The sequence below is a fragment of the Aulonocara sp. 'chitande type north' Nkhata Bay genome, linkage group LG14 (genome assembly GCF_057382095.1).
Source record: "Aulonocara sp. 'chitande type north' Nkhata Bay isolate Kocher_YH1m ecotype deep benthic linkage group LG14, A_spYH_male_GT1.1, whole genome shotgun sequence".
Taxonomy (NCBI): Eukaryota; Metazoa; Chordata; class Actinopteri; order Cichliformes; family Cichlidae; genus Aulonocara; species Aulonocara sp. 'chitande type north' Nkhata Bay.
The window spans coordinates 33,610,436-33,634,962 of NC_141357.1; the positions used below are offsets into that span (position 1 = coordinate 33,610,436).

Below are 24,527 nucleotides of genomic sequence, written 5' to 3' on the forward strand. Positions count from 1 at the left end.
GCTCTTTCTGTGTTTACACTCAATACGTGCTATACTTTCTCTGTCTCTCTCTTCCACTCTTGCTCTCTCTCTCTGTAGGGCAAAAGTCTTATTTTTGGCCAAGCTTTATTTGTCATTGCCTCGGTCAAAGACAACCAAAATCCCAAATTGCTTTTAGCTTATTTCCTGCTAGACTAGAATAAAAACACATATTAATTACTGAAAATCCACAGGCACTGCTATCCACTTTATGTTTTAAATTCAAAGGGTATCGTGAGAGGTTCCCAAAAAGGGCACACTAAACTCCACTGTCTTGTAGATTTGCTTCTCTGAAATTGTCTGATAACAAAATGGAGTAGTGATGTTTTCCACTTTTTCATTCAAGGATGAATCATTATCCCGCTGAACTAAGATGAGAAGCTCTGTTGCAGGCAAAGTGATGCATCCCCTTGACATTTGAAATGCCTTAAAGCTGCTCGAGGGGCATGTGTGTGTGTGTGTGTGGGCTTGTGCTCTGAACCCCATGTTGCTTTACAAACGATGGATGCAGCTACATTAGGTGAGAGCCTGTGTGCATAGTTGAGTAGCCGATGCTACACACTGCCAACCCGAAAGTAGCAATTTTATAGCCCCGGTGGAAAACACATGACTACTGTGCGACGGTAGTCAGCCATTATGATACTCTTTTGCTCAAACAGCCATTGCAAATAGTTCAAATGAAATGCACAGTGCCTCTCATGGAGCCGTCCCAGGTTGGGAAGTTGCCTAACATAATAAATATTCCTGATAATCATTAACATTTACAGCGCAGCAGATGTTACATTGTCCTCAATGAAAGAGCGTGTTGTACAAAAAAGCATTTCAAATTTGAACCAGATAGTGGAAAATTATGAGCACGGGTACTAAACCATCTGTTCCAGTGAGGTTTCGCTTGCCTCTGTAGTCGGATGTTTGCTTGGGGAGACAGAGGGTAAAGAGAGCTGCTTTGGCAGGTACACCATTGTTTACCCAAGAGACCTGGCTGAAGCACCATCAAATAGTGTCTGAGTGTAGATTAAAACAAATTCTCTGACACGTACTGCTCTGTCTCAAAAAGCTAAATGGCCACAGTCAATAAAGAGCAGCAGTACACATAGCATATGGCTTATCCTTAAATGAAGTGCCCTATCTGTTTGTATTAAAGCTTCGGGGACAGTAAGAGTTCCCAGATGCCCCTAAGAAGAATACCATCATTTATTTTATAAATCATTTTGGGAATCACTACTATTTGTTATAAAACATGAGCAAAATGCCACTGCAAGAGCTTTAAATTACTCACTGACAAACAAAAAGAGTAAAATTGTCCTACCAGGGGAATAAACAAGCTGCTAATGGGAGGTTTCTGTGTGTGTATGAGACAGTAGATTTGGACTCCCCCTAAACACCCCATGTGTGGTCATGAATAGGGGAGCATAGAGGACTGTGCCATTGCCGTGGGAACTGGGACTACATTAAACAGTCATTATCCCGTGCGGCTCAAGCCATGTTTTATCTATCAGCATCCCACTTAAGCAACAGTAGAGTGGAGCAACCAAAGCATATCAAGCGTGAGGAGATGATGTGTTTTCATGTGATAAGCTTTAAAGCTGCACTTGGCAAGAAGTTTATACCAAAATACTTCACGCTTGCAGGGGAGCTAGAAAAGACTGTAGTGCCACTGAAAACTTTGACATATTTGCGTAAGTGAAATAATTTTACGGAAGTTGGATCTCCTCTTGTTTAAGGAAGTGGCACTCTTTTCAGTGAAAACTAAAACTCTTTCTCATTTCTATCCCCCGAAGCCACTGAAAGGATGACATTTCAGTCCAAAAAGAATTGATGACATCACATTACACATTTGGGGCTTTTTGAAGTGTTGAAACTTCAAACGGAGACGTCTCGCTGCCATTTGGGACTGACAGTGTGCCGAGTTGCCTGGTGCAGCTTTAAATAGAAGACATTAATGAGTGCTTCTTCTAAAATATGCATTCAGTTCTATTTAATCTTTGCCTTCCTCGCATTGCAGCAGCTTGAGGTGAATTATTCTGAACTTTATTTGACTCACGCACAATGGATTCCTTTGGATGCACAATATTGAAGTAGGCAATAACTACCTTTGAAATACTGCCAATTTGGCTAATAAAAGACAACAGTGTTAGATTTTAGCTATGAGATATATTCCTTCCTGGTCTGAAAGAGATGTTGGGCCTGTTTTCGATGTTATGTATACTTATTAAATTTATTAGTTTAATATTATCATAGTGATTTTCTATGTACCAGAACAAGGTCCTATGGGCTTATCTGTGGGCTGATCTTTGTATTTGGTTAAAAAACTTAAATTCTCTACAGCAAAGAAAAAAGGCAAATGTTAAATGTTTGCATCCTTCATTTTGGCTCGCTACAGACAGGAATTAATTCTGTTATTTTTTTTTGTTTTATCTTTGTTTTCCCACCTGGTTAATAAAATGTTTCAATGTGACTAATTTGAATACATTTTCTATTTTCCTGGACATTGTCTATGCACCATGGAGAGTCCATTTGACTGAAGGCTTTTATTTGGTGCAGCTTCTAATGCACAATGTCCAATGCGCCATATGCAAACAACACAAAGCACATGCTTTTCCTTTCTGCCTGACAGGCCAGATCTTATTACAGTTGAATGTTCCGTGCACAGCTCTGTGCCAGGCCTTGGGAGTCTCTTGCTATCAGCGCAGGGCCAGACGGCACAGCAGCTGTTTTAATACTGCCCCTTATGTCCCCGTTGATCCAACTCAGCTCACCTGGTGAGAATCAAGCCACTCTTTTTTTTTTTTTTTTTTTTTAATTTAATATTTTGCCAGCTTGGAAGTACTTTCTGCTTTGTTTGTTTGTCCTATCGCTTTTCCTTCCAGAAACACGACTCCTCTCTCCTTTGGCAACTCTTAAGGCAGTGCCTACCCTATCCACAGGTGTATTAGAGCATGACTGTTCCCCCAATCATCCTCTTGTCAGTGTGAGAACAAAACAGCAGCAGCACAGGCAATAATGCCAGCCAACCTCAAACCAGTAGCGCACCTACAGTCCTCCCTACAGCTCCACCTACTTCTTTGTCTCTCTCTCCCCCTCGACAGTTCTACACTTCTCTACTTTGCCTATCTCTTTTTCCGTTTTTCTCTTCTGTTTTTGCATCACTGATTTTCATTAAGCCCCCACTCCAACCTACCTTCTTAGAATCTCATGCATGTATATGACAGTGCTTTCTGTGGCATTTGCCACTCTGTTATGTAGTCTGTAATTATAGACTCTGCTCAGCCAAAGAGTCCAACAGTCCTTGAGTGAAAGGGGTCCCAGTGGGGGCTTCTGGCCCTTTCACAGAGTGAATTTGGGCTCTGTGACTGTATAATTATGCCTATTCCTCGAGTTTCCATTTGCATTAGTTGCTGTTTAGTTGATTCAATCTGAGTTGGTAGCATCAGAGAAAGAAGGAAGGAAGAGCAAAGCGAGAGGGGGAAGGGGCTCTTTGCACAGCCGGCCCCTGCCACTATTGTTTTAGCGCTGAAATGGATGAGGTCTGGCCAGGTACATATTTATGAGTTCTTTACAGCCCCCGCCACATGCAGCATGCAGCTCCTCCACTTCAGACCAACTTAAGATTAAACTTTAACTAGTATTGTCACGCAGTAAATTGTGTTTGCTATTTCAAAAATATCATACTATAGCTGCCACAACTGGTAATCTAAGCTGTGATAAAATGGAGTAAAGCATTGCCCTGGGGTGCACAAGGACACAGGTGGTTCTCAAGGTACAGATGACAAGGTTGCCAGTCCTCTCTGTCAAACTGCATTAGTAAATCAATCTGTCATCTTCAAATCCCCCAAGTCTAAATCTCTATAGAGAGGGTCTTGCTGATGTGGTCAGAAGGAAATGAAAGATGATGTGCACTCAGTAACTTCAAAAGGTTGTCACTTTGTTTTTTTATGTGATTTGATGTAGGCCGCAAAGGCAGCATTTGAGCGAAAGCACATAATAATAGATCGAAATTGCCTTTCTCTCATAATGCATTGCTTTCCAGCCTAAGTCATTCAACCTGAGAGTTCTCAGCCTGCTGAGGAAAAATACATGGTTAATCTTAATGGTCTACCCAGAGTCTGCACCATTTCCTCTCTACATGCATGTATTGGGCCTTCACGTCCTTTGGCTGACTACCTACCGTTTTTACAAGAAAAATCTTAACATAACAGTCGCTGCCGGTACTTAAGACAGTTTGACAGCCTTGCATACACAGAATTCGCTTTCCCCTCTTCCTCAGATCCTTGTATAGTTAAAGATCAACTACATCAGATATTGTAGTGAATGAATGTATACAGAAATGGATTTCTCTCACGCATTCTTACACATTTTAAAGCCCCCCTGTGGAAACTTTATTTCTGAGGGCAGCGATTATCCATCATTGTGATGCAGTTATTCAGCGTTAAAGAGCCGCTCTGCTTGTGGTGCATATGTTTAGGCCCCACTTCTCTACTTGAGACCACAGCATATTTTCAGCCTGTTTATGAGTGGATACATTGGTGGCTTTATGAGTCCTGCGTGATTAACGAAGGAATTTCAGTCTTTCTTCCTGCGGATAGTTGTGTATCCATAGAAGATAATTATGGCTGCCTCTGGTTGTAAATACAAGCTCAGTCAGGGGCTGTCGCTTCAGGAAATGGGACATCATCAGACTTCACCTGGAAACGACCATAAATTGTAGCACGAGATAACAAAGAAGTGTTGAAACAACAGGATGTAGGTGCCCTGCAATGGCACATCTGTTCAGACTGCTGACACTGCAGCGCTAAGAGCAGGTTTAAGTGAAACTTGTACTTGTTTGTTATCCATGAAGAAGACCTATTACTACAGATTATAAAAAGAAACCAAAAAAATGCACTAGTTACCTTCAGCATTAATTTCAATTCAATTTTATTTATGTAGCGCCAAATCACAACAACTGTCGCCTCAAGGCGCTTTATATTGTAAGGTAGACCCTATAATAATACATACAGCAAACACTTGGCGACAGTGGGAAGGAAAAACTCCCTCTGAACAGGAAGAAACCTCCGGCAGAACGAGGCTCAGAAAGGGGCGGGGCCATCTGCTGCGACCGGTTGGGGAGAGAGAAGGAAGACAGGATAAAAGACATGCTGTGGAAGAGAGACAGAGATTAATAACATGTATGATTCAATGCAGAGAGGTCTGTTAACACATAGTGAGTGAGAAAGGTGACTGGAAAAGAAATACTCAGTGCATCATGGGAATCCCCCAGCAGCCTACGCCTATTGCAGCATAACTAACGGAGGATTCAGGGTCACCTGATCCAACACTAACTATATGCTTTAGCAAAAAGTTTTAAGCCTAATCTTAATTAGGCTTAAAACTTAATGTATTCTTTTTCAACTAATCAGTTATTCAGTTTGGAAAAATTGCTGCTCGCACTGAATGACATCCCTGACTGAAATGACATCCATGTTGAGACTACAGATTGTGTCAAGCCAATAGATCCAAACCCCAAAATGTTCTGTTTATACTGATATAGAAAAAAGTATCAAATGATCAATTCTGACAGATCGGTATGTGTGAATAAGGGAGTGACTTGTGTAATTATTCTTCCTGTCACTTAATTTTCCATCTTATGCTTCCAGTTCTTAATAAAGGCATAGAGACTGTAAGGAACAGTTAATCCAAGGCTGATAACTGCTAATGTTAAATAAAAAGCAAAAACGCATTACAAAGAACGGTATTCAACAGTTCAGTTTAGCACAAGGTCAATATATGCATGAAAGACTAAACCGAAGGTCCATGTTCTCTAATTGACCTTTTCTTTTGCCACCATGCTCCGCACAGGCTTAGATAGTAAAGGAGGAGTGCCTAATTGCTGGGTTCTTTTAATACAGCTAATGTGTGTGTTCTCATTGTTTTGAGTGCTTACACAGGACTACACATTGTTTCTCCTAATAGGAGCTCCAGGCAGTCATTGAAGTATTTGTGAGTAAAAAGTAATTAAAATTACAATAGGCTACCCAGTGTGTTGCTGGGTAGGTGGAGGAGAGCGCAGCAGACGACGACTTGGCTCCAGCTCACTGCCCTTGTACTCATTCATTAGTGATGCATTGGTTCTCGCTCGGCCCTCCCATCTCATCAGAAACAGCACCTTTGTGGACAAAGGCAGGCTTGTATGGATGTGCCCATTATGTTAATAACAACTCCCACAGCTTTCGCACACAACCACCACCATGAACCAACTTGTTTTATGTATAGGGGGCAGATATAGTATCTGTGGCACACAGGTGCGTATGGTTGAATCCACGAGTCTGACTTCTGAGTGTTGTGCGTGCTTGTACTACCTAGGAGGCTGAATTGACTCCTTGACTTTCAGTGCATGTACTTGCTATTGACTGGAGTGCTTGCTTGGCCTTGGACACTTGTTAATCGTAATTAAATGTTTTTTTTCCTTTCCACCCCCCTCTTTGTGTCTAGCTGGCAGTGGACAGATGGTACAGATGGACACCAGTAAGTCTGGCTTCGTGGGTTCACAAGTGGAGCTGCGCTGCGTTTTCAGCAACAGTAATCCACCAGTCAAGATCTCCCAAGTAACCTGGCAGAAGCTTCTCAATGGCACCAAACAGAATGTGGCCATCGCCAACCCGGCCCTGGGTGTGTCTGTGCTGCCGCCCTTCAAGGAGCGGGTCAGCTTCAAACATGCAGCTGTTCGTCATCGTACTCCCTCATTGGAAGACACCACAATTGTGTTCTCCAACCTGCAGCTGTCCGACGAGGCTGCCTACATTTGCGAGTATACCACATTTCCTGCAGGCAACCGTGAGAACATGGTCAACCTTACTGTGTATGGTAAGAACTGCACTGATTTTAATTCTGCTTTAATCTGTAATTTGAAAGGAACATTTTTTTTTCTAATCTGGTTTTAGCAGTTCTGTAGGGATCTAAATCTTAGTAATCTAATCTCTCATTGTTTCCCATTCTCCAGGCTTGTGTCTAGAATTTATCCAAGACTTATCTCCAATAAAGCAGTAGCTGAACATTCAAAACATGTTCGTAATGTATATATGGACCTTTGGGTTTCTCATTAAAACTGTGAGAGATTTCATTAATGGCAGTAATATTCCCAAAACGCTGCCTGATAAACATCCATCTTCAAGACGTCTACATTTAAGAAAGGCTAAATTGTAGCGAGATCAAATTATTAAGCTTAATCCACCGAGTGAATGGGAACATTTAAAATTACCAGCTTCTGGGAAACAGAAAGTATGTCTTTAGTGAGTGGAACAACCTGCCCAACATATTCTGTGACTTCTTACAAAGATCCTATGGAAAAAAAGTTAGTCACATATACTTCACTGGAAAAGTTACCTATCTTTAGAGTCAAGATAAGAGAGTAAACCCCCCCCCCCCAAAAAAAAAAACAGGTTAAACGTCTGAACATCAGTTAAGGAGTTATTTCCTGGAGCACGCTTATGCTGGTCTGATGAACAATCAAAGGAATGAAAACCCTGTTGCTCAAATTTGGTGTCCTATTGACTTTGAAACAGATCAAACAGGGTCAACCTGACAACCTGAGTGAAAGGCTTAGTAAAAACATATTTACAGCTCTTCTCTTCGACGCCGGCTGCTTTCTATATGTTTGCTGAAGCTCTCGGTATAACTGTCCTCTTTGTTGTTGAAACTATTGAAGTTGCAGAGCAGCACCAAGAGCCACGTCAATGAATGATATATATATTGGTGAATTCCATATAACATGGGCCTAATAGCTTTTATAAAACAGGAAACTTTCGCAGAGGTTAGTTGATAAAAATGGCAGGTGAAATGGAAATCAATAGGAGCACTTCTGAGTGTATAATTTGGCTTGAATAGTAGTGTGGCAAAAAAAAGAGATGTAGTTTATCTTGGAAAGAGGCAGCTTTGAAAAGGTTGCGTGCTGACTCTGATTAGAGAGCTAATTAGAAATTAAGTGTTGGTTTGTGTTCTATTGAGCACCGGTAAAAGAAATAGCACTTGGCTTAAGTAGTCCCTGTTGCCGGGTCTTCTTAGTCAGCTCCGAGTCCCCATTTTGTGTCATTTGGCCTCCCAGGACTTTTTAGGCTTCAGTGACTCAGTTTTTAGGCTCAGTGAACATCAGGAACATGTGTGCAGATAACCAACCGGCAGCCTTCAAAGAGGCCTCTTTATAGCCTATCTCTTTCAGTTGTGCATTTGCTCAAGCTCAAGCCTGCCTTTTGATGTACTAAGAGTAGATTTCTGATTGGCAACTCACAAAGGATTGAAATTGGATGACTGCGCATTTGGATAGGCAAGTGGGTTCTACATCTGAGAGCTTTGAGGAGTGAAGGAAGAAAAACAATGTTATTTTCATCTCAGCTTCTTAGTTTAATTTACTTCAGGAAATTGATTGTTAGAAAAGCAGACAAGACTACACACTAAAATAAAATGGAAAGTGAAATTAAAAAATCAAGCTCATTCTTGAGTGACTCTTTTCTTCCTGAAAATTAATTTCTCCTTTCTACTCGGCAGCTCGGCCCATGACACGTATGACCTTGACGACCCCTACGATTGTGGCTAGGGCTCAGAAGCGTAAGATGACAGTTGCAACTTGTGTATCTGCGAATGGAAAGCCCCCAAGCGTGATCAAATGGGATACCAGGTTGAAAGGCGAAGCCACTTACCAGGAGACTCGCAACCAGAATGGGACAGTGACGGTCCGGAGCAACTATGTGGTGATACCGAGCCGCGAGACCCACAAACAGAAGCTCACGTGCATCGTCACGTACCGAAATGAGAAGATCACAGACAGCGTGGTGCTCAACGTTCAGTGTAAGACACCGCTCTCCTACTACTTCACTATTTTTTGTCTGTGCTTTTATTTTGTCCTGCATCCACGTGATGATTTTGTCACCAGATGACACCACTCAGCACAGTTTACACCAAAACAAAGGTTAATTACTAGAAAACAAATGAGCAGTAAACTACAGCGCCAGACTCAGTCTAAGCATGTTAGAAATCTATTTTTCCCCAGTTCTGTTGACATAACTAATAGAATCAATAATTAATAGAATGACTGAATAAACAATTATTCAAGACAAACACTATTTACCAAAAATGATGTATTTAGAGAAAAATCAATGCTTAAACAAGACCTGTTTTTCCATGTTGTGTTGGCAAGTGTGCAATGGTTCTTTTACACTGCTGTATTATTTGGATGACCAAAATTTTTAACCTTTTTTTCAAGATTCTGGTGTTTTCAAGCAATTATTATTAATATTATTTTTGCAAAAGTAGGCTTAGGAAATGTTGAAAAGTATCATTGTTATCATTAAAAAGATGAATAAATAAATAAAATTAAACCACACAACCTAAACAATAGCCTCCTAGTCTACTTTTAGGGTATATTACCAACAGTTAGTATTTGGTGCAGGGCTTTAGACTCAGTCATTAACAGCTGGCTGGTTCTGCCTTTCAGGTAGATGTAATGCCAGTTTTTGTTGCCACTATTTTCTCTTAAATTATCAAAGTGAGACTTTGAAACAAACTCCACTGGAGCCTGTCCTTTTAAACGTTGTGGCAAAATGTATTCTATCATCCACTAGAAAAAAAACTTCAAAACACCAGACAAAGCTTCTTCTCTTCTTTATATATTACTTACAGGCATCTCTGCTCTCTTTTCTTCAACATCCATCTTGAATGTAGGGACAGAGCCAGCGGTTAACTGACTATTATGCTACCTGGCTAGATAGCATTATCCAGGATGGCATTCAGCTGTATAATTTTATAAATGTGCAGTTATTATTGCTACGATTGCTCATATGTCATACGTTTTCTTGTGCCTTAAGACAGGTAAATGTTCATTGATGTCTATATAATTGTTAGAACAGTGAGTAATGTGGGTGTTAATAGAATTAATAGGTGTCCTTTCTGAATAAGCACTCCAAAGTGCTCTAGGTGGCCAAAATCGTAATGCAGTTATGTTTATAATACATAAACACAGTTGGCATTTTGTCTGTTTACCAGTAAAGCATTATTTGTATCATGCATTATCTGAAATTATTAGCAGTATACCATTAGATCCTGTGAACTCCTGACACTACTAGTCCATTTAATCTTTTATATGCAGTTTTCATGTGAATAAGTAGCATAAAGGTAAAAATTAAATGTGAAGAAGTAGATAATTTTTTCTTTTTTTTTAGATCATCTGGTCAAGACGATTTTTGATCCATTGTCTCAAGCTAATATGAGCTATCTGCTACTTTAAAGTGGACGGGTTTGGAAAGGCAAACTGCTAGTGTCCTTCAGCAAAGGCACAATAATAGAGCAGTGGATTATGAGGGATAACTGACAGGAGTGCTCTTTCCTTGCAGATGAACCCGAGGTGCAGATCGAGGGGTTTGATGGAAACTGGTACCTGAACCGTCAGAATGTTCAGCTGACCTGCAGGGCTGATGCTAACCCCCCTGTCACGATCTACCAGTGGAAACTGTAAGTATGGCTAAACCGTAACAAAACACCTTAAGGCTCAGAGGACGAGGCTGCAGGGATACACGCTGTTTTTCTCAGGTTAAATTTCTAGGGGAGGAAAAAAAGTTTTATAGAGGGCTTACTAATGCAACGGGAGGCAATTTCACCGAATGGTCAAAGTGAACATTTGTTTCAAGGCATATATACAAGAAAGTAATCTTCAAAGATAAAAACACTGCTGCTTCCTTCATCCTCTCCAGAAATGTGTCTCAGTTTATTTGTTTGTTTGTTTAGAAAACGTGTAATGAAGATAAGACTAGGACCCAAGGCAGAGCACAATGGGCCTATTACAGCAGCAACATATACCCCTATCTCCCCGATGGTCACAGATAGTGGGAGATAAATGCAAACAGAACACCATTTGCTTTGCTTTTGGGGATGTGCTTTGAAGTCGGAGGGCCAGGATGCAGGTAGAGGGGTGAGAAAGCATCTTTGTTAGTGCTGTTGTGTTCTCTGAAGGGCACAGATGCAGCGGGTTGTCCCCGAGACAGTAAAGAGACGGCTGAAACTGAAGCTGAAGTGGGAGCCATGGATTAAGCCCACATACCGCAGGCCTGACATCAGGGCTTTCGCCTGAGAGCCTACCGCTGAAAATACAAAGGCTAGAACAGACACAAACATGATTTCGAGCTGTTGGAGAATTGCTAAGTAACCTCAGGTTTGATCTGCTCTAAGGAACAGCATGAAAAGTGGGCTTACAGAAATAATGAAGTAAGTACTGAGATATAAAAGAAATAAAAGTGAATGCATAACTGCCATAATTTTGACTGATCAAACCCCTCACTGCCTTTGAATATCAGATGCAAGTACCAAAAAAAAAGACGAGGAAAGAATAAAGAAGTAAAGCGGGTGCGGTTCTTCAGATATAAAGAGTATCACCTTTTTAAATTCAAGTATTATATTATAAAATTGAGAGATAAATGTAGCAATTTGTCCTTTAATTGCTTAGTAAAAGAAAGGTTGAGAAATATGTCAGTGGACTTGAGTGGATGTGGATTAATAGACCATTGTGCCCTCATTGTATCTACTCTACAGACGACTGCTGGATTTTAATGAGACAGAAGGGGTTTCTTTTTCTCCCGTTCTGTCTTATTCATAGATTTAGCTTTCAGGGTAGAAAGACTGATACTTACTGATATATAGACATAGCAGCAGAAGACAAAGACAAAATGGATATTCTGTTTGGCCTGTTTGGGTTTATTTTTTTATCAGAAGCAAGGCGAGATTTAAGGAGATAGAGGAAGATAGGAAGAGAAGAGGAGGCGAAGAGGAAGAGATGTTAAGAGATGTGATCTAGAAAGACGAGGGCACTGTGCTGACAGATAGGAGAGGACGGCCATTGCTGCACTGAAAATGAGATGCCAAATCTGTTGTGAAGGTTCCCCTGGGCTCCACTGTGGAGGTCAGCACAAGGCTGTGACGGAACGATCCAGAACAAGCTGGCAGGATTGCGTCACACTCAACTCCAAACACAGACATCTAAAAAGGAATTGAATATAGAAATTCCAAGAAAAAAACACTACATAAAAGGTTTATTTTATATATTTTTTATTTTGTGTTGTGTTCAATTTACTGTTGGAACTATAATTAAAAAAAGTTTGCTTTTACTTTGCACAATCACTTTCTGCCTTCATATATAGTCCTTGAGGAAAGCATCTAAGCCTCTTTGATTTTTTTCTCTTGTTCTTAGAGCACATTGCCAGAGCTATTTCTCAAAATGGGTTAATGGGGAGCTTCACTCAAGTAGCTCAGCTAAAAAAAGGAATGCATCCTGTATGAACTGTGTTGTTTGTTTTTGAAATGTTTGTTCGTACGGCATCATTTCTGGAGTCTGTTTTAAGTGCACACAGCAGTTTTGAGTGGGCATTAGAACAATAAGTACTGGAAAGGTGAGCTAAAAACATGGCTATTCTTTCATACATTCAATTCACTACAGTTATGAGATGTTTTTAAAAGAAAAGAAAGTATTTCAAGCAGACGCATCATTTCCCGTTAAAAATAAAAATCTGTATTATTTAAAGTAAACTGCTGCATTCCACTGTGTGATTGCTGCAGACTTAATTAGCCAGCTTACTTATCTGTATTGTGAAAAATGTGATTCTATTAGTCATGTCAATGAAAGGCCACAATAAAACAACTGTTGGTTACATTTTTTGCTCACCAGTCAGTGTGAATAAAACCTGGAGAGCCCTCTAAATTATATTTAAGTTGTATAACAGCTTTGTACAACTACTTCTGCTTGAGCACTTACTAAATATTGCTCCTTGCTCCTGTTGCCTGGGGTTTCTCCAAAAAAATAACATTTCACGTTACACAAATTTAAAGTATAAGCGGACAGATGTGTGATTAAAAAGAGCAATCCTGTTAATCTCTTCTTTTAACTAAAATTAGGTTGTGATCTTAGTAGTTTCCTATTACCAGTCCCATTAATTATTGGTAGTATGTTTTTCACCTCCACATAATGTTGTTAGTTGTTAAATGCTGCTGTTTGGCATTCTGTCCAATCACACACACACCTATATGCACACACATATCATATATATGCTTGCGCATGACTGGCTAGCGAGGGAATAGAAAATATACATAACTCGTAAGTTGCTTGTTAGTCTTTCATTTTTCTGGTTCCGCACACACGTGCACACGCAGACATGCATTCAAATGTCTGACACAAATGCAGACATCTTCGGTAGTGGCAGAGTCCGTGGTGAATCACAGTTTGCCGGCCTTTCATTTCTGCAACAAATCAATTGGGCTTTGCAGAACTCAGCATTTGATAGCGGCTCACAAGGTAACTGATTATTGAATCGTGACATACTGTATTGAGGGTTGTTTGTGGCTCTATTGCAATTGCTTTGCCAAGGTGGCCAATGAAAACAGCTCAGCCGCAGCTCTTTCTATTACTTTTGTTCTGAACTATGGACTTTTTGTTGCTACAAAACTATACTGTGGTATTTTTTTATATTTTTATTTTGCCTTGTTTTGACATTTTCTTCTCTCAGATAAATTTAAGCACACGGAGATCAGCTATTTGTACTTAACATTTTTATTAAATACCTTGTCGGTGTGTCGTAGGCCCTGTCATTGCAGAGCCTTGTTAAAAGCCTGTTAAGTGAACCTCAAGTGCTTGATGCGTGACCATTGTGAGCATGAAACTTAATATTGTTGCCTCGCCGTGATGTTATTTTGTTTTTCTCTCACTGTAATGAATAGGAGCACTACATTGTTTTTGATGTTCTTGCACGCCTGCACTTCTCAGTGTGCCTTTCTGAGCCCACAGTAGTGGAGGAAATCTTTGCAGCATCCTTATTGATTAAAGAAACAACCAGCAGCTCACCTCAGTCAGACCAGGGGGCTCTTTAATATTATCATGATGTTTTGTAACTCTGCTCAAGCTGGGCCTATTCAGAGCAGGTGATGAGGCTAATTGAGGGAAACTCAACAGGAAACATCTAATTGTCGTGAAATTTGATGCCTTTTCTAGCCTGCGGGCTCCATAAAAAGGGTCCAGATAATACAATAGAGGCTTTGTTTGTTCATGATCCATGGCCTCAAAGTCTGCTGACCTGATCAAAGGACATGAGCAAGTCTGAACACAGTAGAGATAGTGAACCATGAAGACAAACACCTCAGGCAGGAGAAACAGGCTGCAGTTCTCAATGACAGCACAGCATTTGGTAGATTCTGCATTTATCGCTTGATCAGCTGCCTCTCCTGACAGCTCCCCTGAGTTTTGACTTCAGCCATGTGTGCTGTGCTGTAGTTTAGGAAGGAAGCCCCCCCCCCATCCCCTTTACCCCCTACAATCCTCTCCTCTGCCACTGCTTTGTATTCCACGTGTCAAAAAGTCCATGTCCTCAGGCATCAGCTATATCTTACCTGTTTGGACCTGCTGGGATTCCCTGTCCTCATAATTTTGTTTGGACTTGATGGATGATGGCTGAAATATAGCACTGTCAAATATTCTTGGTATTTATCTCACACCCACACCCACATCCAAGTTTGTTTGGCACTAGAGACTGTATTTTTTATGCGCTTTGAATTGCTTTGCTGCATCTGGGAGGGTTTTTTTCCTTTTTTTTCAGTGGTCTGGAGTAATTCTGCCTTTTTATGGCATCTGCATTATTGTTCCTCTCTCTTTTTCTCTCTCTCTTTCATCGCAGTTTGAATGGCTCCCTACCCAGCAATGTGGAAATCAAGAACAACACCTTGTTCTTCAAGGGCCCTGTGACCTACGACTTGGCTGGGACGTATGTCTGTGACGCTACCAACGGCATCGGGACTCGCACCGGCATCGTGGACGTCAACATCACAGGTAGGCTGATTAAGCTGGTCATTTCTCTCTCTCCAGTAACTCTGGCATGGCCTGATCAGTGCAGTAGCCCTCTAAAAATTCAGTCAGAAAGGATCAGACCCCCTTCTGCCCAAATAAACACAGCTATCAGTGCACATGCACATACCAGGTGATTGCAGCAGATCGCCTGCGTAGTTTCAATGTGGATCCAGCTTGCCTTAGTTGTGGGGCACCCTGCTGAACAGTATGGCAGGTTGGGTGAAAAAAAAAATCCTCTCTGTTTGTGTATCAGACTTTCACACACTGTGAGAACCACCGCCCCCCTCCCGACCTGCCCTGTTACACATCCAAGCACATGTGTGGGAGCAACATAAAGCAGGTCTATTATCAGTGCCTAAAATAACATCAAGGAAATTGGGGGTTTGAGGTGAGGGTACTGTATTGATCATAGTTTGCTTGCATCATGCTCACATCTCTCTGAGCTCTGTGCTAGTTCTTTTGTCTCCTCTTCTTCTTCTTCTTGTCTTCTGGGGAAAACAAAATGCTGAACAAAACTGATTCAGTTTCCTTGTATTCCACATAATTGTTGGCACACACGCACTGTGGTTCCTCTGGGTTCTTATCCATAGGAGACAATATTATGCCCTCAAAGCCCCAACTGCAATATATGCCAGATCTGACCTTGCTAGACAGACTACAAATGTGGAGATCATCTATTATTGCTACCAGCTGTGTGCGTGTGGTATTGGGAGACTGTCACAGTTTTGCTCTGGTCAGACTGGAAAGTCTTTTCCCCTTTGCTCTCTGCGCTGCTTGGTTTCTGGGAAGCCGAGGTGTTCTAACTTGCATTGCTTTGCATGTTGACTCATGTTGTGTCTCTGGAAACGCTCTGCTTGGTGTGAAGTGAACAGCTGCGCCTTACAGTATCATTGCATACCTTTTTTTTTTCTGTTTCCTCTCTTTCAGTGTGTTATTCTCTGCTGGTAAGGGTAAGGCTAAGACAAAGAAGCTTTGTAGGATGTTGTGTGATGTCATTACCTGCATTGTGAGGAGTTGCCCTCCCAAAGCAGATGGGCTAGTAGCGTTATAATAGAGGTTTCAAAGGAGTCGGAACAGGCCTTTCTTATCAAACAGAAGATGCGGAAGTAATCTGCTGTTAGGAAATCGCTGTGCACCAGCTTGTATTGAGTAACTGGGTTCCAAGGAGATGTACTGTTTGGCATAAAGTACTGTACCCCCTTTTGGAAAGGCAAAACAAAGGCACCAAAGTAATTTTCTATTTCTTCTTTTTCATTGATTGCTTAAATTAACAAACCACATTGCTACTGTCCCAGTAGTCTTTCTGTTTATTCTCATCATTTGTCTATATAATTGTATCGAGTGAGTGAGGTGAACAATGCGTGGGTACACGATGTGAGTGCGTTCGCTTTCAGGTCGCCTCCGTGCAAAATTGGAATCTAAGCATTCTGCTTTGTTTTTGTCTTTGAACCTTTTGAGTTTTGAAGAAGTTTGCACTGTGCTCAGTAGCAGGTTAGAGGAAGCAAAATGACTAATTCCGAGGCTGTGAAAATACATTTGGTTCTCAGTAGTAGGTCATTGTTCCTTTCTGTCACTCTGCATGTTTACAAATAATGAATGTGCTTCATTATTACATATAATTATGCATTAAAACTAATTATTGAATTTTTTCTACTTGACAGTTAGATTGTCACTTGATATTTGTAGCTTTAATAACTGCCGTCAAAGAAAAACTATATTATCAAAGATTAAATGCCACAAAGCACCCAGTGGTCTGTTTGCCGTCTCTGTAGTAACACACTGGCTGAATATATTGTTGTTCTGTACTATTTGATGGCAAAAGTTCCCGATTTCTTTTAAGGATATATTCTCAAAGGGTACCACACAAGTCTTAAAAGCATGTTGCCAGTTCCCATAGTAACAGTTACAAGTTAAAGGGAGAACAGCCAGATTCCCCCTGCGAAAGCACAGTTCAGAGCCTCAGCTCTGACATGAAGCCCCATCAAATTACACAATGCCTTATAAGCAACTCAGGTTGATTTGAAGCATTAATGCAGTTTCCTGCTTTAGGATGCACACAAAGGGCGACAGAGGCGGTCTCGTCCCCGTGTCTCGTACACTAGCAACATGGATATCTTGCAGTGGTGTGATGCATCTGCTTATGCGCTCTTTGCTGATGATGTGAAATTGATAGCATTCCCATGATAGTGTGTACTTTGTCACCAGAAACTCTGAGTTCAGTTAAGATAGTTCAGTTCGGTTCAGGAGACATTTGTGACTGCAGATCTGCACGGCTGACATGACTGAAAAGACCTTTACATGGGAACTTCAGGGTGTTCGCAACATTTCCTATTGACTTTTCTGAAGTGCTCTTTGCTGCCTTGACATTGGCGGTGCATAATGACCCAGTGGCGCTGGTGTAAGAAGTGTGCTGATGCTTCATTAACTTCAAAAAGCATCTTTGTGCTTTGCAACTTCAAAGAGGTCTGGCTGAGACATAGCAGGTGAGAGAGCCCACTGCTGGCTGCTGTTCATGGCTGCACCATTAGGCCTCAGTAATCCTAGCTAAGTGTACTGTGCTGAAAAGGACCAAACCACTATCTTCGGCACATTTGTTCAGAACATCATATAGCTGCTAGAGCTGCCAGATTTTTTTGACCAGTGAAAACACAAAATAATAATTTATTTCCCTTGTTAAAAGCCCATTTTAATGGTCTTTGAACATGGAGACTCCCAGGAGAGTTTTGTGTTACTAGAGTCAATAAATCATCATTGTTCCTGGTCTTTTTGTCCTTTATTAAACTCTATCATTGACAAATATGACACCCAAGCAATCTTGTCACTATTATACATAATTTTGTCCATAGAAAGATTTATCCATATGCATACGTTTGTTTGTTTTTTTCTGTTTTCAAGTTCACTTATAGATTGCCACCATAATATTCACCTGCTGTGGCGACAACCTTGCTTGATGTCAGGAAGATAAAACGTCCATGACGTCTCATTTGTATAGCAGAAAAGCTATTTTCCCACAGTGGAATGCAGCACACGTGGGGGATTTTAAGAAAGTGTGTTTTAATCAAACTACTCAGTTTTCATGGACAGATTGGTAGCTGCATAGCTGTCACCTATGCAGATAGCAGGGCCACAGAGCACCTTGTTTCAATTAGTTCTGGGATAGTGTTTGCTGCGGAGATGGCATCGACTATGGTCGAGTCACATGGGCTAAAATGGCTTTCTCCAAGGACATGTGTTCTGGAGAAATGGTGTCACTTGTCAGAATCTAATGAAGCACTCTCCTGGTTTAATCAATCCTCGCTCTCAGAAAAAGAGGTGGAAAGGAAGTCTAGGGGAAAAGGAAGAGAGGGAGGGGGAGGGATCTATAGCGAGGGAGATGAGTTTCATGTAATGGGCCTCTTCTTAGCAAATACCTCACTCATTTACATGCAGTTCAGAAATCTCCTGAGAGAAAGTTGACAAGTCGTCAGATCTGATTAATCAGCTAATTACCAACGGGTATCAGAGGCCGTGTTAAAAAATAGAGACAATTAAACAGCCTCACAATGTAAGTTATTTTGATGAATCCTTCTCAGCAGCCTTTAACTGTCTAATAGGAATGTCACTCAAGCAGTCACCCCTGTAAAATATTGCAGCTGAGAAAGCCACAGGAATAATGCGGTTAAACCTCAAAGATCCTCCCCAACTTAAGAGAGACAGAATCAGTCTTTCATTAAGATAATCAGCTTTTCCACCATCAGACTCTGTTTTTGTGCTTGGAACAAATCAATGCTGCCATCTTAAATTTCTTCCTAGAGCTTAATAAGTTCTGATGAATGGCTGTTTTGCAAGGATGGCCTTACAATTATGTCATTATCACCCCTGAGAAAGGATATGTGTGGTTTTATTCTTGGCAGCGCACAGTTTTGTGACATGTGGGAAAATTAGCTTCAGTGAGGGGGAAGTGCATTTGTTTACTCATTTTAACCTTGACTCACCCACACACCAGCACTCGTCTTTGAGAGATAGGGGCCAGAGTGAGTCAAAGACGTTGCATTATTCCAGCCATATTAGCAGGATCAGCTATGAAGCTATGAATGATGATATCAGATCAGCTAGGGGTCAGCTAGTAATCAGAATCAGAATACTTTATTGATCCCTGGGGGAAATTATTTTTTGTTACAGTGCTCCATTTTAAACCAACATTAAGACAAGACAGACAATACGCTAACTAAGAATAGTACAATATATACATATATATACATACATACATACATAAGTCACTTATAAATAAATATTTGGAAAAGAAACATGTGTAGCTGTAGCAGTAACCAGTGTGTTAAGTGGATGCGTTGTACAGGGAGATGGCCACAGGCAGGAATGATTTCCTGTGTCGTTCAGTGGTGCTTTTCGGTAATCTCAGTCTCTCACTGAACGAGCTCCTGTGACTGACCAACATGTCATGGAGTGGGTGGGAGGTGTTATCCAACATTGTCTTTATCTTGGACAGCATCCGCCTCTCCGACACCACCTTGAGGGAGTCCAGCTCCATCCCCACAACATTGCTGGCCTTACGGATCAGTTTATTAAGTCTGTTGGCATCTGCGACCCTCAGCCTGCTCCCCCAGCATGCAACAGCATAGAGGATCGCACTGGCCACAACAGACTCATAGAAAATCCTCAGCATTTTCTGGCAGATGTTGAAGGACCTCAGTCGCCTCAAAAAATAGAGACGACTCTGGCCCTTCCTGTAAAGTGCTGTGGTGTTTTTAGCCCAGTCCAGTTTATTGTCAATGTGTACTCCAAGGTATTTATAGTCCTCCACAATGTCAACAGTATGTGTATGTGAACCTTTGGATGATTCCCCTTACAGCTTAGCAGCGCTAACGTTCATCTTCCTTTGTCAGAGCTGTGGCAGAGAGCTGCTTTAGAGAGCAGAGGTGCAGTCAGCTTTGCCACAGGGCTTTACCAGTTGGGTTAAACTGGATGGAGTGACAGCGTTCTCATCAATTTAGCAAGAAAGCGTGAGGATGGATCCTTCTGTAAGCACAGTCAACCGGTGCCAACATCTGTTCACGCTTCCCTGAACACGCAATAGTTGGCTGCCATGTGAGAAAATGAAGTTTAGAAAGAAGAGGTGGGGGAGAAATCCTAGTCATGTGCCAAAATTATTTGAATAAAAAAAAAAATATATAGTTAGACATGTATAGGTAATGTATTTATGTCACTGAAGGAGAAATTTGAGTTCGTCTGTCTGATTTTTAAAATTTATTTCCAGCCAGACAGCATCGGGGAAGTGAAAGAGGAAGAGAGGGCATGAAACTGTTTACAGGCCTTTATGTAACAGCCTGTGTCAACTTCTAGTGTTCACTGGTTGTCACTTCTTCTTTCCTTCTAGTCCTACAACACTATAATGTGCAAAGACAGTAACACACAGTGATAGTGAGAGAAGGTGACATTGATTTAAGAAAAAAAAGGCCTATGTGGTTTTTTATTTACATTTCTTCTTCACCGGAAGCAAATGAGGTTATTGTCAGGAGAATTCAGTATGCCTATATAATGATTGTGAATGCTTACCCGCCAGGTTGGCAGGAAAGCAGCAGCGGGTAATGGGAAATAGCACAGGGAGCTTCCTCAGCATAAATTTAAATTACTGACAAGAAGATGCTATCTGAGCTGACATTAGATCTTTTAATTGCCTTAAATATTATCACGACTCTAACTGGTTGTGAAACACACCCTTAAAAATGTACTTAACTTCACTAGTCTAGATTGTTGCAAGATATTTTTTCTAAAATTTGATCTCTCAATTTTTTTTTTCCGCATAGGAAATTAACAGCTCAGGATTTAACATCCGGATTTAAAAAACAAGAAAAGAAAGAAAGAAAAAGATTAAAAATTTTTAATCACTCCTATTGGATTAAAAGTCTACTAAAACCTTATTGATTCTTCACTGTTATATTCCAGTTTCCATTACTGAAAGAGTCTTTGTAACAAAATATACCAAAAATAATCTTAAACTCACTTCAGTGACTTTGGGAAGATTTCAGCTTACATGTGTATTATTTAAAATACTTTACTGTCTCCGCATAACAGTAAATTCCAGTAGATAATGTAGTTTATTTTTAGCAGCTGTGAAACAGACATGGCGGTCAGTCCATTGCTGCAGGATCTGTTGGTTTTCTCAATGTGATAATGTGGCGATCGGTCAGTGTAATAAAACTTGCGAGACTACGGCAAGAACATCCTTGAATAAAACAAGTAATGCACCATATATTACTGACATCTAACAGCAGTGCCGCTACGTGCAGCCATTTGTCTCTTTCTTTTCTCTGACAGAGACAAGAGACATTATGATGTCAGCTTTGCAAAGGCTCCTCTAGCTATGTGAAATTTGTTTGTCTTCGCCTGTCATGGTGGAGTCTGTCTCAATCTGTGCGCTATAGCACATTGCGCTTCTCACATCGCCGCCTGCATTATTCATAGATTCAAAGGCCACATGTGTATATCCTGTATATTATTACACTGTCACTTCAAGCAGATGCAGGTTAAGGGAGCATTTTGAGGATCTTGGTCTTCTGCTCCCTTTGCTAGCTTGTTATCACCCTTGAACTTCCTGCTTCTGCAAACCTACAAGGGTTTTGGTGTGCAGGCTGACAGAGTGACTTCTAGCCCCCACGTTCTCACTGCGGGGAGGGGGAGTTGCTCTTTGCTCAGATCCTGCCAAGATCACACCTCATTATCCAAATGAGACATTAGCATGGCCCGTTCCCTCGCTTGCACAGCATAGGCCGCCCCATAAAGTCTCTTCTGTGTTCTGTGCTGTGCCAGGGGAAAGCACTGAGGGGGAAGATATTGTGGCTGCAGCTCATTTTGCATAAAATGGAGGAGGGAAGTGCTCACTGTGTAAAAAGAGTCTTTTTTTTATATTTGGAGAAGAAGAGATAACCCGGCTGGAGATGTGAAATGCAAATGTCACCAGGGGAGAGCATGTGAGAGCAGAGCAGCTGAGATCGTAGTGATTTATCTTAACATTTGTTTCTGCATGGCTTGCTGTTTCTGCTCTCCGGAGGATATGCAGAGGAGAGGGATGTGGCAGACAGATGGAGCAGGGGGATTGGCTGAGCCCCTTCGGCCCAGCTCACCTCCTCTGTCCTCCTCCTCCCTGTCCACCCATGTGGTGTTGGATCTGTCACGCCTCCATGAGAGCCTGATGAAGTAGGTCAGACGCTGTCCCGGGGTCTGACCACTGGCTCCGAAGCTGCTGCTGCTGCTGTTGGTGATGCTTTGTGGTGACTCACTCATTACGCTCAAAAATAACAACAGGGGGAGAAAATAAAAGGGGGGGGACAGAGAAAAAGCACAGGGTAGGATGGTGTGGTAAACAAACAGCTCGCTGACCTCTTGCTGACTTAATACGTGCTAACATGCAGATTTGTTTGCTGCATGTCTGCTGACCCAATAACTCAGCTGCACATCACTTTGACTAAGCACTGCAGCCGCAGATGCAAATGCATTAATAATGTTACCTGCGTAAACATGATTTTTTTAAAAGAGTTGCATTGGCATTTAGATGCTGGTGTAAATATTCATTGCTCATTAAGGGTGCATTAAAAATGATTATTGCCCCGTAGCGCAAAATGACGGATATTATACTTGCAAGAGGACCAGCTTGCTTTCTGAAATGTTCTGGCGCGCCAGTATTTTCCTGTACTTTCAAATGCGACCTTCATGTCGGATTACTGTTATAATAGTCATAACAATGGCGGCTTTGTTTATTTCAACTACAAATAACCATATATGAAAGCAGAGAGTCGGTGGTGTGAATTCTTGGTCTCAGTCAGAGATGACACGCTGTTTCTGCTGAGAGGAGATGAAAACAAGAAACAGTCGCTGTTTTTCTGACTCGATGGTCCTGCAAGTTGCTGCATGTTCACACGTTGAGGCTACAGATGATGTCACCCGTGTTTTGATTCCAGTAGTTTCACAGCATTGTCTCCTCCAGCATATCCCATCCTTCTAACCCACTGGTTTTATGACAGGGAATTGGATTTGAATTTGTGGGAAGCTTTTAATGGCACAAGTGAGGTGAGCTTGTGTCTCCGAAGTCAGTGGAAGCAAAAACAATCTATAGTGACAAACGGGAAGAAATGGCAGCTATTGGGAGGGAATATCTGATAGGCTGAAAAAGAGATTTGCCCCAGCCGCAACTCTCAAAGCAGCATGTTAAATTCCTGTCAGTGATGAGCTTTTATTCGTCGTGGCAGCATCACATTTCCATGACTTCAAAACCACTGGCAAATTCAGACAAGAGAGGTAATGAGGATCTGTTAAATCAGTGAATTAATGTGTCTTCTCTGATTGTGCCCTTCCTCACTCACTCACTCGCTCATTATGCCATTCTTTATTTTGTGTTGTCACTCCTCAAGCTCTTAAGGCGTTTGCTCAATCGTTTTCCTTGTTGCCACTCCTCAACTTCTTAGAGTAGCCCTCTATGTTCTTTTCATCTTTTGTTGTCAGCTGCTTGTTCCTCCTTTAGTCATATTAAAACAACACTCCCAGCGCCACTCTTTGAAAATCCTCTCTCATTTTCCCAGCTTCTTTCATAACCTTGTCCAAGTGATTGCGCTAAGTCTCAGGAATGTTTTTACCTGTCTCTCCTCCTTTTTTTTCATGTGCAGACATGACTGGAGCACACCCAGTAACAGTATCTGCAGGACGGAGTTATGAAACTGTTTCTCTCACTTTAAAGCCCCCTCTGCTTTCTACAATCATTTCCCGCACTATCTCCGAGCATCTGCTGCTTCTACATTGAAATGCAAACCCCTGCTCAGAATACATGTTGTTTTCTGAAGCCACAAATCATTTTTATTACAAAATATATATGCATGTATATTATATATACACAGCATTTATTCATTTTTTTTCTTAAGTCTCACTTGTGTTTTGCACAAATGACTCAGATGAGAAGCTCTCATTGCGTTGTGAAGAAAACATATTGTGTCACTTGGGTATTTGGAGGTAGTAAATCATCCACTTGATCATGTCAGATGTGAGGGTTCAGAGTGGTATGAATAACCCAATACGAAATGGCATTGTTGTTAGAGTAGCTGTAAGATTTCCTGTTATTTTTTCCCCCCTGTATAAATCTATCGTGCCTCTGGATTGAATTATAGTCTTTCACAGCACATCCTTCCACCTATTAATCTCAATACTACATTTTATTCGTTGCAACTAAAAGTTCCCCCACTATCTGCATTTTTCCTCACGGGTGTTAATAGACATTGCCTTTTACAGCGTGGAACAGTATCAGGGCCATTGTTGTGCTGCTGAGGTCTTTTTTGATCTGTCCATTGGCAGGTAATGCCGGCAGCGAAGGCGCGCTAGTGAAACGCCTCCTCATTTTTCTGTGCTGTCAAACACCTACATAACCCAGCCATTCATTTCATTTATTTTTGGATTATATAAGGTGATTAGCTTGCACCCTAGCTGCTCTAATTTAACATAAATTCACAGAGTCCGTGAACTAGACAAAGCTGCTGTGCTGGAGATATGTTCACGTATGCACATGGCTGGTGGTGTGATTTCACAGAGGGATAAGCACAGAGAGGAAATGCGCTGGGTAACATGGTGAGAGCAGACAGTCCTCTTTGCCAACACGGCGTTTTAAGTTGCAAAATAGAAG

General features: G+C 41.3%; 1 protein-coding gene across 13 annotated transcripts in view; it reads left to right on the forward strand.

The window, feature by feature from the left end:
- nectin1b (nectin cell adhesion molecule 1b) overlaps positions 1-24,527 on the forward strand; it is a 172,645-nt gene that overhangs the window by 51,734 nt on the left and 96,384 nt on the right. For all 13 annotated transcript variants that reach the window (XR_015124736.1, XM_086262186.1, XM_086262192.1 and 10 more), the window contains exons 2-5: positions 6,490-6,861; positions 8,539-8,838; positions 10,380-10,497; positions 14,697-14,848. Coding sequence is in view for 12 of the 13 variants with exons in the window: in XM_086262186.1 (XP_086118312.1) it covers positions 6,490-6,861; positions 8,539-8,838; positions 10,380-10,497; positions 14,697-14,848 (942 nt within the window). In the remaining variant the exon portion in view is untranslated. The remainder of the gene's footprint in view (positions 1-6,489; positions 6,862-8,538; positions 8,839-10,379; positions 10,498-14,696; positions 14,849-24,527) is intronic.